Source organism: Ruditapes philippinarum, unplaced genomic scaffold (assembly GCF_026571515.1).
Source record: "Ruditapes philippinarum isolate M1 unplaced genomic scaffold, ASM2657151v2 ctg878_1_1_1_1, whole genome shotgun sequence".
NCBI lineage: Eukaryota > Metazoa > Mollusca > Bivalvia > Venerida > Veneridae > Ruditapes > Ruditapes philippinarum.
Genome location: NW_026856248.1, coordinates 382,194 through 397,409, shown reverse-complemented (window position 1 = coordinate 397,409; position 15,216 = coordinate 382,194). Strand labels below are relative to the sequence as shown.

Below are 15,216 nucleotides of genomic sequence, written 5' to 3'. Positions count from 1 at the left end.
TTGAGGACAAATAAAATGGCAACAGTATGCATTCATTTTCACGTGAACGCAAGTCCAAAACACTATTCCAGCAAAATTGTAGAACATCCTGTTTTTGTGTGCTTAATATTTAACCACAGGCAGCTAAGTAAGCATTATCAACAAGCAATTATCATAGTATTGCAAGCAATCCATAAGTCCCCTACTGGTTAGAAACCCCATCAACATTCTGAAGGGCCATTGGCCATTCACTAGTGTTTCAATTTTTCTATATTTTAAGTAAATTTGTTAGAAAAGTTCTTTAAAAGTGATCACAGGAAACAGTTTTTATGAACAGACAGACAGACGGACTGAAGGACACTCTAAAGTTAATACTTGAAACATCCCTGTTACCAAAATATAACATTTTTAAAAGTAAAATTCTTAAAGAGGAGATAACTCTTGAATTAAAGATGCAATTTCATAAAAAAAATTCAGCTTTTTGACTAATCACAATTAATGTTATATTTGCCATGTTTTAAGCCTATTTGTTGCCAAGGCAACCAATATTTTTTCAAAATAGGGAGAACAGATAAGACATGCATAATCTCAAGACTGCCATCTACCCAAATGTCAAGTTTCATAAAAATATTTCTATTACTTTTTGCGTTAACACAGGATCCAGTTTATGTGTAAAATTTGCCATATTTTCAGTCTATTTGTTGCCATAGCAACCAGAATTTTCAACATAGGAAGAAAAGAAAAGACGTGCATAATCTCCAGACTGCCATCTACCCATATTTAAAGTTTTATAAAAATATTTCCAGTACTTTTTGCGTTATTACTGGATCCAGTTTATGTGTAAAATTTGCCATATTTTAAGCCATAGCAACCAGAATTTTCAACATAGGAAGAAAAGAAAAAGATGTGCATAATCTCCATACTGCCATCTATCCATATATCAAGTTTCATAATATTTTCAGTACTTTTCAAGTTATCGCGGGATCCAGTTTTGTGGACGGACGGACTGACAGACAGATGGACGGAGGGTAAACCTAAAGTCCCCTCCGGTAAACAGGTAGGGGACTAAAAATCTTCTTACAAGTGAATTTCAAGGTCATGGACAAAGAGCCATATTATTCATACAGCAACAAATAGCTCTTGAATTGGTTGAGTTACTTAAGCTTAACTTCAGGCACCTTGCTAGAACTACCAAACTGCAAAGTAAGCTTCCTCACATGAGAAATTTGAAATTACAAAAAGAAGACAATTGCTTTCTTTGTAACCTTCACTTTATTGTGACAGAATAGTTAACAATGTAAGTCACAGAAGGTAGACCAAGAAACACATCTACTTCAGCTTCTTCTTTGGTCTCAAGTTATTGGTGTGTCCACATTTCCTCTTCCTGCAGTTTGTGGCACGAGGGTGGAGACGTGCATAGCACCTGTAATCATTTTCAATGTACAATTTGATACAATTTTTCAGGTTAAAATACATGTATATAGGTAGAAAATTAAATCCAATTAAAATACAAACTGATTTAGCACATTTTACACACAAAATATATTTATATAAGTTTTCTTATCAAGAAAAAGAACATTGTATGTGATTTTAATGGTCTCTTAAAAATTCTTAGTTAAAAAGGGGCAGAACACCCAAATTATTGGTTTCAGAATTATGCCTGTTATCTAACAACAGCACCTTGTCATGATAAGCAAGTATTTCAAGTGGATAACTTTTTATATGTTTGAACAATAGGCTACATCAAAGACACAGCAATCAATTCATAACAGTTAAGACTTTCTCGGACGCATACAAGCTAAAAATTATCATTTAAAATTAACATTTAGTCAAAGTTTCAACAAAACTGTCATTTCAAATGAAGTAATGAAAGATTAAAGCTTAGTAAGATCTTTCTCAAGTTTGCTTCCAATCAATGAAGGAAAAAAAAAAGTTTCTAATATACATGTACTTGTCAATGCATTTTCAACTTCTATAAAGTTCTTAATTAAATTACACCTTTTAGAACACTTACTTTCGGCAAATCATTTTTTCACAGTTGTACTTTGAAGCGAGCTGTCTCAAACTGGGCTCAATGATACCACCACGCAGTCTGAGTACAAGATGGAGAGTGGATTCTGGAAAACATACAGTATATATAACTCTTCAATTGTTGATTAATTTAAAATTAAAACAAGATATGTTTGTAAAACATGTATGCCCCCTATCAGCAGCCAATTAGTCATGTGATAAGGTTATTATGCATGACTTCTGACCCAGTGATCAAACAATTAATAAGGGTTATAAAGTATCTACTGGTCATGACCTTGACCTTTGACCCTTGACCCAAAACTCAATAGGGGTCATCTGCTGGTCACGACCAATCATCAAACAAAGTTTGAAGTTCCTAGGCTAGGCGTTTTTAGTAAATTGATCAGAAACCGTTTTTACCTACAAGGTCAATGTGACCTTGACCTTTGACCCATTGACCCCAAAATCAATAGGGGTCATCTGCTGGTCATGACCAATCACCATGCCAAGTTTGAAGTTCTTAGGCCTAAGGGTTCTCTTATTATTGATCGGAAACCGTTTTAACATACAAGGTCAATGTGACCTTGACCTTTGACCCCAAAATCAATAGGGGTCATCTGCTGGTCATGACCAATCACCATGCCAAGTTTGAAGTTTCTAGGCCGAAGCGTTCTTTAGTTATTGATCAGAAACCGTTTTTACTTACAAGGTCATTGTGACCTTGACCTTTGACCCCTTGATCCCAAAATCAATAGGAGTAATCTGCTGGTCATGACAAATCACCATACCAAGTTTGAAGTTCCTAGGCCTAAGCGTTCTTGAATTATTGATCAGAAACCGTTTTTACTTAAAAGGTCAATGTGACCTTGACCTTTGACCCCTTCACCTAAAACTCAATAGGGGTCATCTGCTGGTCATGACCAATCATCACACAAAGTTTGAAGTTCCTAGGCCTAAGCATTTTTTAGTTAATTGATCGGAAACCGTTTTTACCTACAAGGTCAATGTGACCTTGACCTTTGACCCCTTGACCCCAAAATCAATAGGTCATCTGCTGGTCATGACCAATCACCATACCAAGTTTGAAGTTCCTAAGCATAAGGGTTCTTAAGTTATTGATCGGAAAGCATTTTTACGTACAAGGTCAATGTAACCTTGCCCTTTAACCCTTAACCCCAAAATCAATAGGGGTCATCTGCTGGTCATGACCAATCACCATACCAAGTTTGAAGTTCCTAGGCCTAAGGGTTCTTTAGTTATTGATCGGAAACCGTTTTTACCTAAGAGGTCAATGTGACCTTGACCTTTGACCCCTAGACCCCAAAATCAATAGGGGTCATCTACTGATCATGACCAATCACCATCTCAAGTTTGAAGTCCCTAGGCCTAAGGGTTCTTTCATTATTGATCGGAAACCGTTTTTACCTACAAGGTCAATGTGACCTTGACCTTTGACCCCTTAACGCCAAAATCAATAGGGGTCATCTGATTGGTCATAACCAATCACCATACCAAGTTTGAAGTTCCTAGGCCTAAGGGTTCTTTTGTTATTGATCAGAAAACCGTTTTTAATTAAAAGGTCAATGTGACCTTGACCTTTGACCCCTTGACCCCAAAATCTATACGGGTCATCTACTGATCATGACCAATCACCATACCAAGTTTGAAGTTCCTAGGCCTTAAGGTTCTTTAGTTATTGATCGGAAACCGTTTTTTACCTACAAGGTCAATGTGACCTTGACCTTTGACCCCTTGACCCCAAAAATCAATAGGGTCATCTACTGATCATGACCAATCACCATACCAAGTTTGAAGTTCCTAGGCCTAAGGGTTCTTTTGTTATTGATCAGAAACCGTTTTTAATTAAAAGGTCAATGTGACCTTGACCTTTGACCCCTTGACCCCAAAATCAATAGGGGTCATCTACTGATCATGACCAATCACCATACCAAGTTTGAAGTTCCTAGGCCTTAAGGTTCTTTAGTTATTGATCGGAAACCGTTTTTACCTACAAGGTCAATGTGACCTTGACCTTTGACCCCTTGACCCAAAATTAATAGGGGTCATCTACTGATCATGACCAATCACCATACCAAAGTTTGATGTTCCTAAGCCTTAAGGTTCTTTAGGTATTGATCACTAACCGTTTTTACCTACAAGGTCAATGTGACCTTGACCTTTGACCCCTTGACCCCAAAAACAATAGGGGTCATCTACTGATCATGACCAATCACCATACCAAGTTGAAGTTCCTAGGCCTTAAGGTTCTTTAGTTATTGATCGGAAAACCGTTTTTGCTTTTAAGGTCAATGTGACCTTGACCTTTGACCCTTGACCCCAAAATCAATAGGGGTCATCAACTGGTCATGACCAATCACCATACCAAGTTTGAAGTTCCTAGGCCTTAAGGTTCTTTAGTTATTGATCGGAAACCGTTTTTGCTTTCAAGGTCAATGTGACCTTGACCTTTGACCCCTTGACCCCAAAATCAATAGGGGTCATCTACTGGTCATGACCAATCACCATACCAAGTTTGAAGTTCCTAGGCCTTAAGGTTCTTTAGTTATTGATCGGAAACCGTTTTTGCTTTCAAGGTCAATGTGACCTTGACCTTTGACCCCAAAATCAATAGGGGTCATCTACTGGTCATGACCAATCACCATACCAAGTTTGAAGTTCCTAGGCCTTAAGGTTCTTTAGTTATTGATCGGAAACCGTTTTTGCTTTCAAGGTCAATGTGACCTTGACCTTTGACCCCTTGACCCCAAAATCAATAGGGGTCATCTACTGGTCATGACCAATCACCATACCAAGTTTGAAGTTCCTAGGCCTTAAGGTTCTTTAGTTATTGATCGGAAACCGTTTTTTGCTTTCAAGGTCAATGTGACCTTGACCTTTGACCCCTTGACCCCAAAATCAATAGGGGTCATCTACTGGTCATGACCAATCACCATACCAAGTTTGAAGTTCCTAGGCCTTAAGGTTCTTTAGTTATTGATCGGAAACCGTTTTTGCTTTCAAGGTCAATGTGACCCTGACCTTTGACCCCTTGACCCCAAAATCAATAGGGGTCATCTACTGGTCATGACCAATCACCATACCAAGTTTGAAGTTCCTAGGCCTAAGGGTTCTTTAGTTATCACTCGGAAACCATTTGGTCTACGGACCGACGGACCGACAAGTGCAAAGCAATATACCCCCTTTTTTCAAAATGGGGGCATAATAATCACTACTAGCATGACTCATGATTTTTGGCAATATATATACTGAAACAAAAAAGTAACTTTCGCAAAGTATGTGCCAGTTGTTCAAGGGTACCACTTAGATGTACACACTTATATATATGTAGAAGCTTGTAAAACTCCTTTTGTTTGCAAAATCGGTCAGCTAATCCCTGTATATAAGCCCGATATGTTTATTCAACGTAAAAATCGAGTTTCAAAAGGATTGAAAAACTGTACTAACATATCTACATTCAAACTTGGAGAAAGTTTCTTTTTTGTTTCAGTATACATACAACAAAATAGCTGGTGTATATCTGCCACTTAATAGCATTTTATCGACTTTATGCATTACTTGGCGGTTCTTTTTATACATAAACAATACAATGCTATTAATAAAGCAATGTATTAATGTTTTCTGTTCCCATTATGCCTATGCTCAAATAAAATCTCACTAATGTGGGAGGTATTGAATTCTTATCTTTTTCATGTTTTTATTTTATTTTTTTTATTTTATTTTACTTTTTATGTATTATAAAGATTTGACACCATTTATAATCAGCTGAATGATGTCATCCATAGCACACGTTTTACTCATTAAAGGTTCGGGAATGACTTAAGATGGGTTTATTGAGCACCGTTATAAACCCTATAGTATAATTTACAAGTTTAACTTGTTGATAAATTGATGAAACAATAATAGAAGAATAGAGAGATGTACTAATCTTATAATGAAACAGTTATTGTCTTATTATAATTATATCCTTTGTATTTTACCTAAACAAAAGTGGGTGCTTTATAGAACAGCCAAATTTTAAAAATAGCAACCTCCACATGAAAAATAGCTATGGTGATCTCCCTTATTTTTCTGAAGTGATCGTGTTTGAATCAAAATAACATTGTTCTGAGAGGTGTACATCCCCTATTTAAAGCTTGTCATTTTGACACGAAGAAATTTACCACTCTGGCCTTAGGACTTAATGGTTCATTCCAAAGCATCAAAACTCCCTACTGACCTTATAGCTCATAACATGTTAAAACATTACAAAAAGTTAAAGTGATCTTGTAATTTTAACAAGCCTTTGAAGATATTTCAACAAGAACATTCTCTTTCATAATCTGCAAAGCTGGAGTTTCTATCAAAAATGCATTGGAAATCATTAACTAATTTAATTTAAAGAACCTTTTTACAGGTTATAAAACAATTTCATGTTTTGAATAAATTTAGTCTGAATTTTATGAATCAATAATTAGTTAATACCAATAGTCAATACCTTTTTGAATATTGTAATCTGAAAGAGTACGACCATCTTCCAACTGTTTACCAGCAAAAATCAATCTCTGCTGATCTGGTGGAATGCCTGAAATAATTTTACAATACATGACATTACATTCTAAAGTACAATACAACATTAAATCTATTGCCACAAACAGTACATAAATCTAAATGCCCCCCCCCCCCCCATAGTGGGGACACAAATAATAGGTGGGCAAATATTTTTAATTTTCAATTGGGATGGGTCTGTTTAACGGATCCATTTTACAAATAAGACTCGTCACTATTCCATTCAAACATAGTTCGATTGTTTAGAACTTTAATTCTGAATTATAAAGTAATTCATAAATTATTTTTAGAATATGTACCTTCTTTGTCTTGGATTTTAGCTTTCACATTTTCAATGGAGTCAGAGGGCTCCACCTCCAAAGTGATGGTTTTACCAGTCAATGTCTTCACAAAGATCTGCATCTTGACCTGTAAAATGCAACAAAAACAAATATGAATTAAAATTTGTTATAAATAAAATGTTCTGTATTATCTAAGCACTGTCCATTCATGATCCAAGTTTAAATGCTCTACAATTTAATTTATCTTTAAGGTGACTGTCCTAAAACCTATTACAACCTTAAATGTGAATCTAAAATTAACTTGACAGTCAACTTGGCCCATATTTATATTACTGGTAATAAGATGCATATTTTTTTCTCTATTCTTTTTTATAATAGATACAAATACTGGCGTTTTCTCTCGAGAGCATTGCAGATAAGACTTGAGGCACTTTTTCATTATCCCTCAAAGACTCGATCAGTCATCAGTCTGCAATTTTAAGTATTAATTTTGCTGTCTTTAATACTTCTGAGGGATCACTTTCTCTCCAGATGTTAATTATCTTTTTCAAAATTTACCATAATCTACTAGCCACTAAGGCCCCCACGGATTCGTTTATATATTTTTTACCGTTTAATCGCAATGATCATATGGTCTTACAAAATATCTTAATCATTGCCTGTAATCTTGGATTTTATCAATTCTAATTGGTTTATTCCAAAGTCAAAAATGGAAAATGGGTGTTTACAACCTTCCACACAGCATTGCCGTGCAATAATCGCTTGTGACATTTTTGTAAAGTTTAATTTTCTTTGATCTTTCATAAGAGAGAAATAGGGATACAATGCAGAAAATGTATGCGGACACAATAGGGATGAGCCCTGAACATTATTTATTTTTACATGTATTAAAAATAGAAAGTAATTCATCATTTGGCGACTCGAATACATGGTGTAGTATAGTACATAGAAGTACCACATTTTAAACGGTATTGTTTCGGTTCTTAACAATCGTGTAAACCTTTACAAATATTGTAAACGTGGGAGCCTTACTAGCCACTAGCCTTCCTACCCACATAAAAACTCCCATCTAGGATTACTAGACATATGCAACCCCTCTCTCTTAGGAAAACACAAGTTACTACCATAAATTCTCGTTTTTCCCCCCACTGTATCACACTCAGGAACTAGCTTCCCATGAACATTATCACCCTGTCTGATCTTGACCAATTCAGACAGGTGATGGTTAAGATCAGTATTTAGTTGAATTGTGTTTTTCAGGGCTTCCACTAAGTTCCAAAATTTGGAAGTCAGACACTACAAAATCTCTTATATTGGAAGTCACATTATATAGGTAAAGAAGGAAGAGTATTAGATTTTGGAAGTCACAAGCCAAAATCAGGCAGTAAATAACTCCCAAACTTCCATTAATGGAAACCCTGGTTTTTACTTCTTATCTTTCTTTTACTCAAAGTTTTACTAATAAAAACATTTTAACATTGACTAAGTTTTCAATGTCTCTCACTGCCCTGATGTTCAAGTTTTTACTTTCTCTCACACCTTTCACTAACACATCCAACATGCACTATTCCTTCCTATAACACTTGCGAGACGGGTTGGCAGTATACACTCAAGAGATATTCGATAAATACACAAAAAAATGTCGGGATATTTATTCATTGTTACAAAAGATTTAATAAGAGATAAAATATAAACTGGTCTTAAATATAATTAATTTAAATACGTTACGGTCGTATCAATACAAGCACCATTTAAACAAAGTGTCCGATCTTAGAAGCAATCCGGCTACTATATCAATTTCTGGACGATATGCAACACGACCATCATTTTGAACCAGAAGAAACGTGTTTCTATTTTGTCAGATATAAACAACAATTGCCATTTTTAAATTGTACATAATCAGATGTCTTTTTTGTTAAAATACACAAAAATACTGTATCCAACAAATTTCCAATGTGGCTAAAATCGAAATAGATTTTCCGCAGAACACGTTTCGTGATATAAAAGAATACTGTCATTCTGTTAACTCTGTTCAATAGTTAAAATATAAAATATCAATACATATTGAGGAATCCTAACAAAATCTAGTTTATTTACAAGTGTATTATCAACAAAATTAAAGAAATGATATTGTGTTAAAATGCGACATGGGCGCAGCCATTTTACCTGGTTAGAAAGAAAGATACAGGGTTTACATTCAAGAAAGCAAAGAAGCCGATAGACGGCGTGTGAGAGATTTAACGCGCCAGTTTGAACTTTGAACTCTCAACTCAAACTTTGCAAATGACTTTTAATGACCCATTGTTTCATTGGCTAACGATTCGTTTAATGTTTACCGCTATTCATTTGATTGGATAACTTTACGCAAGAACTTGTCGCGCACCTTGTTCAATAAAGTTCGTCTGTAAATTGACAGCATGTTTTTGTTTTGACAGGAAAACAATCATTAATTGAAGTGTAAACTTCAAATGGATTATCTTTTTACGAGAATTTCATTGCTTCAGATGTCATGATTTGTCGGGAATCATGGAAGGGGTTGGGGTTTTCAAAAAACAGACGCTCTATTGCAGGTAGGTATTTTTTACATATTGTAGCTAATATATTGGGTACAAAAGTTTGCGTTATGTCCCTTTTTTTCGCGTTCACAGCATTTCAACAATTTAACACAATAAAATAATTACTTAAATAGTCTCCACCCATCTCCACAATATTTTATTTCTTTACCAACATCTTTTAGATTTAACAATTATTGCACTATTTCTTGTGCATCCAATTACAAGTTTTTTTTTGCTCTGAAAAAATATCAATGTTCGTAATTTTTTGTTATAATGCACAAAGTATCATAGTATACCTTAGTATAGTAAAAAGCTGTTTTCACTGTCATTGCCTGCCATAGTAGGGATTTAACATCTAAAACATGTGTACATACATGTACTTGTAAATGTTGATTAAATCAAATAAAGGTGATATTGTTTATATGACACACTGTTAATTGCATCATGTTTGTAAGAGGACATGGTGTAAAATAGTTATTTTGACAATGTCAGTGACTAAAAGCATCCCTCAAAAGCAACAGGGGCTTCCCTAAATATATTCATTGTAATTTTCAGTTGTGTTCATATGCACAAAATAAAACTTGTACATTTGACCCTATGTTATTGTTCATTATTAATAATTGATTAATATAGACTTTTTGTTATTGATTTATATATAGATTGTATGGACTCACTGATATAACATGTGCTGTTGTTTTATTTAAAAAAAATTGTGAAGACTCCTCTAAGAATTTTAAAAAGCCTGGCAGTATAAATCCACTGTTACAGAGGTTGATTTGGAAGCATGGATTTATTGCAATCTACCCAAACCTACTAAGCTATTAGGGAGATCTTGCTCTTCAGTAAGATCGGGCTTTAGAGAAAAATTATGTTTTTTGATTAGACAGTGTTATATTGGATGTGTTTTCTTTTTGTCTTTTTTTGTTTCCAACAGATTGTAGGAAATGATTGATTTACCAGTTTTTAACCTCTTTGAAAATTTCAGCCAATTCTTGATGAGAATGCCTTTAGCAGATTCTGATTTAAAACAGGCCTAATAAAAAGGGCTATAAGAGTCTATATATATTACACATTCATACTGTTACGAAATCTTTTCACTTTTGTGAAAAACTTTGTTTATTCACTTTTTTCGCTTAAAAGTAAACCATTTCTCTATGCTGGTAAAATGAACAAGTCAAGTCCAAGTGAAAGCAGGATTATATTTATTGCAGTAAATCAAAATAATGCATCATTTTATTCTCTATCAACAGTCAAAACCAAAGTAAAATCCTTAACAACTTCAACAAATACATTTCTGCAATTATAATACTAACTCAAACTCAACCAACTCCAACTCACTCCAAAACTCCTCAAAAACTCGAAAGTTCCCAGCTTATATACCCTTCTGTTTGCGCAGCTAGGGTGGTGTGCAAAAGTAGACTGTTGCGCGACCGTCTTATTGCGCGACCTCTCCAGTTTTGCACACAACTCATTGCGCGACCTGAAATGTTGCGCGACCTTTTAAAATGCTGACAATGCCTTAACAATGTTCAAAATGGCCTGCAACTGGTTCAGGTATACAGACTGTTGTACAATACAAACATTAGTACAAAAATACATAATAGTTATATAAATTTACATGTTTGAACACTCAATAGGATAATAATTATCTGTCCAATAATGCATCTTAATAGTGCAAAATATACTTGCAGTAATAAAGATATATGTACTATATATGGCTTATAAGACCAATACATTTACTAACTGATTGACATTTCTATAAAACTTATAATACTGACTGATAATTCATTAAACAACAGAAATATAATCTCTCCAGCTTTACAACATACAGCTCAACATTTGAACCAAGTAACCTGTACATAGATAAAGCAGGAAGGAATCCCATTCATAAAATCTGATATGACCAAATTATGCTTTGTTAACAACAATTGAGATGCTGAAGGGCTAAAAATAACTTAAACCTTGTACTTTTAGTCTGCGCGACCTCTTATTAGCGCGACCTCTCCATATTTGGAACTAGCATGCCTGGGAAAGCTGATTCTGCGCGACCTTTCCTATGGCGCGACCTTAAGTGTCACGCGACCTTTGTCTGCGCGACCTTTCCAAATTTGGAATGAGGTATGCTCATAATCTAAAAATAACTGAGCTGTGCCAATATTCTGGACTGTTAATGACTCAATTGTTTTACAACAAAAATGAGTAAAAGTTAACATAAACATTTTAACCAGCTTAGAAATATTGTCCAGATTTACCATCCTAAAAGAATACTCTTCTAGTAAAAGATTAGTTTCAAATTTCATAACAATACTTTTATATTTCCTGAAACTGGTCTCAAAGGAATTTACATTGCCTGATAAACAGAAATTATTTTTAATGAGAAGAAGAATTAATTTGAAGGGTTATTAATTTATTGGTTAGAAGCAGTAAATTAATAACCTTTCATGGATGGATTATTTTATATTATCAATTGGCAGCAAATTAAATAGCAATGCAAGGGAGATAATTTTAATTTTGCATTAAGGTAGCTCGTCAATATGAATATTTAATTTTGCTTTTGTGTTGCCATTGACATCTTTTGTTGTACATGACTATTGATTAAACTAAACTACAATTTAATTTTCTAGTTACCCTTTCTTGTATATTAGACACAAAATGCATTTTGGTTACAAAAAAATTGTCATGCAAAACACTTAATTTTGAATAATTATATGATTAGTTACCATATCATAAAGTTAATTTTACAAGCTATAATTTGGCAAACATACCGTAGGCTTGCTTATTAATTAGTAAAATTTTTGATAGTTATTTTAAGTGTTTAAGTTATAATATATTCCAATTTTTAAAAAATAATATTTAGATAATAAAATATCAATTTAATTCTATGGAAATGATGAAAACCAGTTTCCATTAAAACTATTTAATTTAAGAACAGTGCATATTCAAAGAACAGTGCGCATTCTAATTAAGAATGAATGAAATCCAATTTACATCAATATTGAATAAATACCCTTGATTAGGGATGCTCATAATTGTGTGATTCACATGCATTAGGTTGCACATGCAATGTACAGGTATATACCCAGTATACCAATCCATCAAAATATGTTTATACTGACTTTTATAAAAGGGCAGATATTCAATTAACAAAAGACTTTCCCATTTAATAATAGATTAGAAGCTTTATTGTTTAAGAAAGGTGCCATTAACATAAACTTGAAATATGTTATTTGCTATACATTGTACAGATAAATAATGCATTGATGCGTAAGGGCAATTTAAGTATTTGATTTGGAATTGTTTTTTTTTTAATTCACATGTTTTTTTGTTAAATGTGTTTCAAATAATTGTTTTGCTAAAAATTGTATAATATTGATATGATGACCAACATGTACCAACATGAGTGTTGAAAATTTAGCTTCTTTTAAAAGGAAAATACGTTTTCAACATTTCACAAATATGTCCAAATGCAAAAAAAATAATTAAAAAAATAAATGTCTTTACTTATAGTAAAAAAAGTTAAATATATTCATTTATAACACACTATTCACTAAGAATAATTCTTTTATTATGTTTCAAAATTGGATTTGATGAATGCCCAACCCTTCTTTTTCATGAAATGAAATTACTCTTTCATGAAATAAAATACCTGTTTGAGTTAAGGGGTCAATGTTTTCTAGCAGGTTACTCGCTGTCAGTAAATGTAAGATTTGTAAGATTTAGAAGGAAAATTATGTTCATAAGCTCCTTATAATCATAAATGTTTGACAAAAATGTGGTGGAAAAAAATATTCTGAAGTCAGAATTTAATGAATTACCTTTGCAAAACGTTCCTGCAACAAGGCATCTTGACATTATTTTTTTTTGTGAACACATAATCATTGTTACATATACATGAATAGATAGAGCACTTGTTGCTGCTAAAACTGCTAGCATCTGGCTAAGAGAGAAAATCCGAGTATCAAAGTGGAATATAATGAGATGTGCACCTGCTACCTACAGAATGGTTTGGGTGGGATTGAGAAATTATTCCCCACTTTAATGCAAAAAAGTAGATAGTGTAGCAAGTAAGTAATGGAAATCAAAGAATTTAAAGCAGTACTAATTGATCTTATGTACGATTGTTTTCTGTTGAGATACATTTGTGTTACATTATAGGAATGAGAAGCTGGTTTTCTGTAGGTAATATTGTGGATATCAAGTCACAGATTTTCAAAAGTTAACAATACTGGTAGAGGATGACCCATGTGCACATTTCTGTGCACTGTGGTAAAACATAAAAGTCATTTTCAGTAGACAGACTCAGGATTGGAAACAAGAGGCCAAACCTTTTGTAATGTTGTTCTGTTGTTGAGAGGGTCAAGATCCCTAATAGTTTTTGAATGAATCTCCTGGTGTTCTTTTATTTGGTTTACAGTTATCTTGCTCTCTATTACTTTTACAGCATGACCTCAGGTGACATGGATATTTGATGCCCCTAACCTGAGAAATGATGGCTTTTCCCAACGTTTGCAGATTACCATAAAATTCCTAATAAACGCCCCTCCCCTAATAAAAGCCCCCCAGGCTATTTGATATGGAAAAATATCTGCTCATCAGTGGTGAACTCTTGAATAAATCCATAATTTTATTCAAATCCTTCAGAAACCATTTTATTTCATAGTAAACACAAAAATGTATCACATGAACTTTAAAATCTTAACACATTTTAATGTTATTACCAACACGAAGTCTTGTTAACACTAAATGTATTTTCAATGATTTTTGGATTTAGGAAAAAATGTGTTGTAATAATAGCCCCCCTTTTGGAAAATGTTTAGCCCCCGGGGGCATTTAATAGGAATTTTACGGTATGTCAATATTAAGGGTGACAGAATGATTGTGAAAAGTGTTGCATTAGTAAAAGGTTTTCTTTTACCCAGTGATTAGATAAAAAACCTACATTTGCCAAGTTCCTGACTGGGAAAGGTTTGGGCAAGTATTAATTAATTCAGTTAACAGTCTGAAACACATGACCACAGTGGTAGCCTCTACCCCTCCCCTCCTGAACTCACTCTCCCAGGAGTTTGTAAACTACTTCTATGGTATTAAAATCCCGAAGATTATAAAAACAGAAATTTTAAAAATTGATGTTTTAGTTAAACTTTTTTCATTAAAATTGAGTACTTGTCACAGTATTACAAGTGATTTAAGTGGGGGAATCAGACAGATTCTTGCAGAAAATGTTTATAAATAAAATCAGATACAAACAGACGCACACACATACACATGAAAAACACTTTAAAATTTGTCAATTTTTTTTTTTTTACATAACATTGTGAAGGTGAAACTGGTACATTCGTTTGTCTTTGACTAAGAAGCTTTGGTTATTTGATCTTCCTTACTTATCAATTATTAACGAATGAAGCCTTGTCTTACAAACTTTTTACAGTCTTTGTCAGGACAACTACACTAAGAACTACAGTGCCAGTGGGAATTGTATGAAACTTGACTTGTGTTGATATTGTGCATGGGGCCATAATGCTGCATGTGTACTGAATAATAAATGTACAGTGTTTTATGGTTAACTAAGTTCAAAATGTCACCTAGAAGCCCTTAGATTGTCAACATTATAAGTAGTTAACAAATTGATAATTTTTACTGGAACCTGTCGTGCAGATTATTAAAATGCTGGAATTCTCTGCGGCAAATTTTATGAAAATTGACATGCATGTTGAAGTGTTGCATATGATTCAAAAACATTATGATTATATGGCTTCTTTTAAGTTTTTTACAGCATAATCTGTGCTTTTCTCCAGACAAAATTACATGGCAAATAAAAGATTATG

The 15,216-nt window shown here is 33.7% G+C and overlaps 2 protein-coding genes across 6 annotated transcripts in view; one reads left to right on the top strand and one right to left on the bottom strand.

Moving 5' to 3' along the window:
• Positions 1-1,232: 1,232 nt before the first annotated feature.
• On the bottom strand, positions 1,233-9,021 carry LOC132745949 (ubiquitin-ribosomal protein eL40 fusion protein). Of its 3 annotated transcripts, none has more exons than XM_060734972.1 (5): positions 9,003-9,021; positions 6,855-6,963; positions 6,485-6,571; positions 1,994-2,096; positions 1,233-1,402 (listed from the first exon to the last, which is right to left on the bottom strand). In XM_060734972.1, the coding sequence occupies exons 2-5, from the start codon at positions 6,955-6,957 to the stop codon at positions 1,309-1,311; spliced, it is 387 nt and encodes a 128-aa protein (XP_060590955.1). In that variant the 5' UTR covers positions 6,958-6,963; positions 9,003-9,021; the 3' UTR covers positions 1,233-1,308. The 3 variants fall into 3 exon arrangements, with proteins under 3 accessions (XP_060590955.1, XP_060590956.1, XP_060590954.1); XM_060734973.1 differs by lacking the exon at positions 9,003-9,021 and adding an exon at positions 8,984-8,997; XM_060734971.1 differs by lacking the exon at positions 9,003-9,021 and adding an exon at positions 8,849-8,869.
• A 155-nt stretch (positions 9,022-9,176) lies between these two features.
• The window catches only part of LOC132745946 (uncharacterized), a 266,554-nt gene continuing 260,514 nt past the window's right edge, over positions 9,177-15,216 (top strand). The window contains exon 1 of one of the 3 annotated variants that reach the window (XM_060734964.1): positions 9,177-9,406. In XM_060734964.1, coding sequence (XP_060590947.1) covers positions 9,346-9,406 — 61 coding nt within the window. In that variant the 5' untranslated portion in view covers positions 9,177-9,345. The remainder of the gene's footprint in view (positions 9,407-15,216) is intronic. The other 2 variants (XM_060734965.1, XM_060734966.1) reach the window with 2 other exon arrangements.

Coding starts and splice junctions, on each gene's coding strand:
- LOC132745949 (XM_060734971.1), bottom strand. Junction 6,572..6,854: donor TAAAATCCAAGACAAAGAAG/GTACATATTCTA, acceptor AAATTATTTCAG/GCATTCCACCAGATCAGCAG. Junction 2,097..6,484: donor AGATTACAATATTCAAAAAG/GTATTGACTATT, acceptor TATGTTTTCCAG/AATCCACTCTCCATCTTGTA.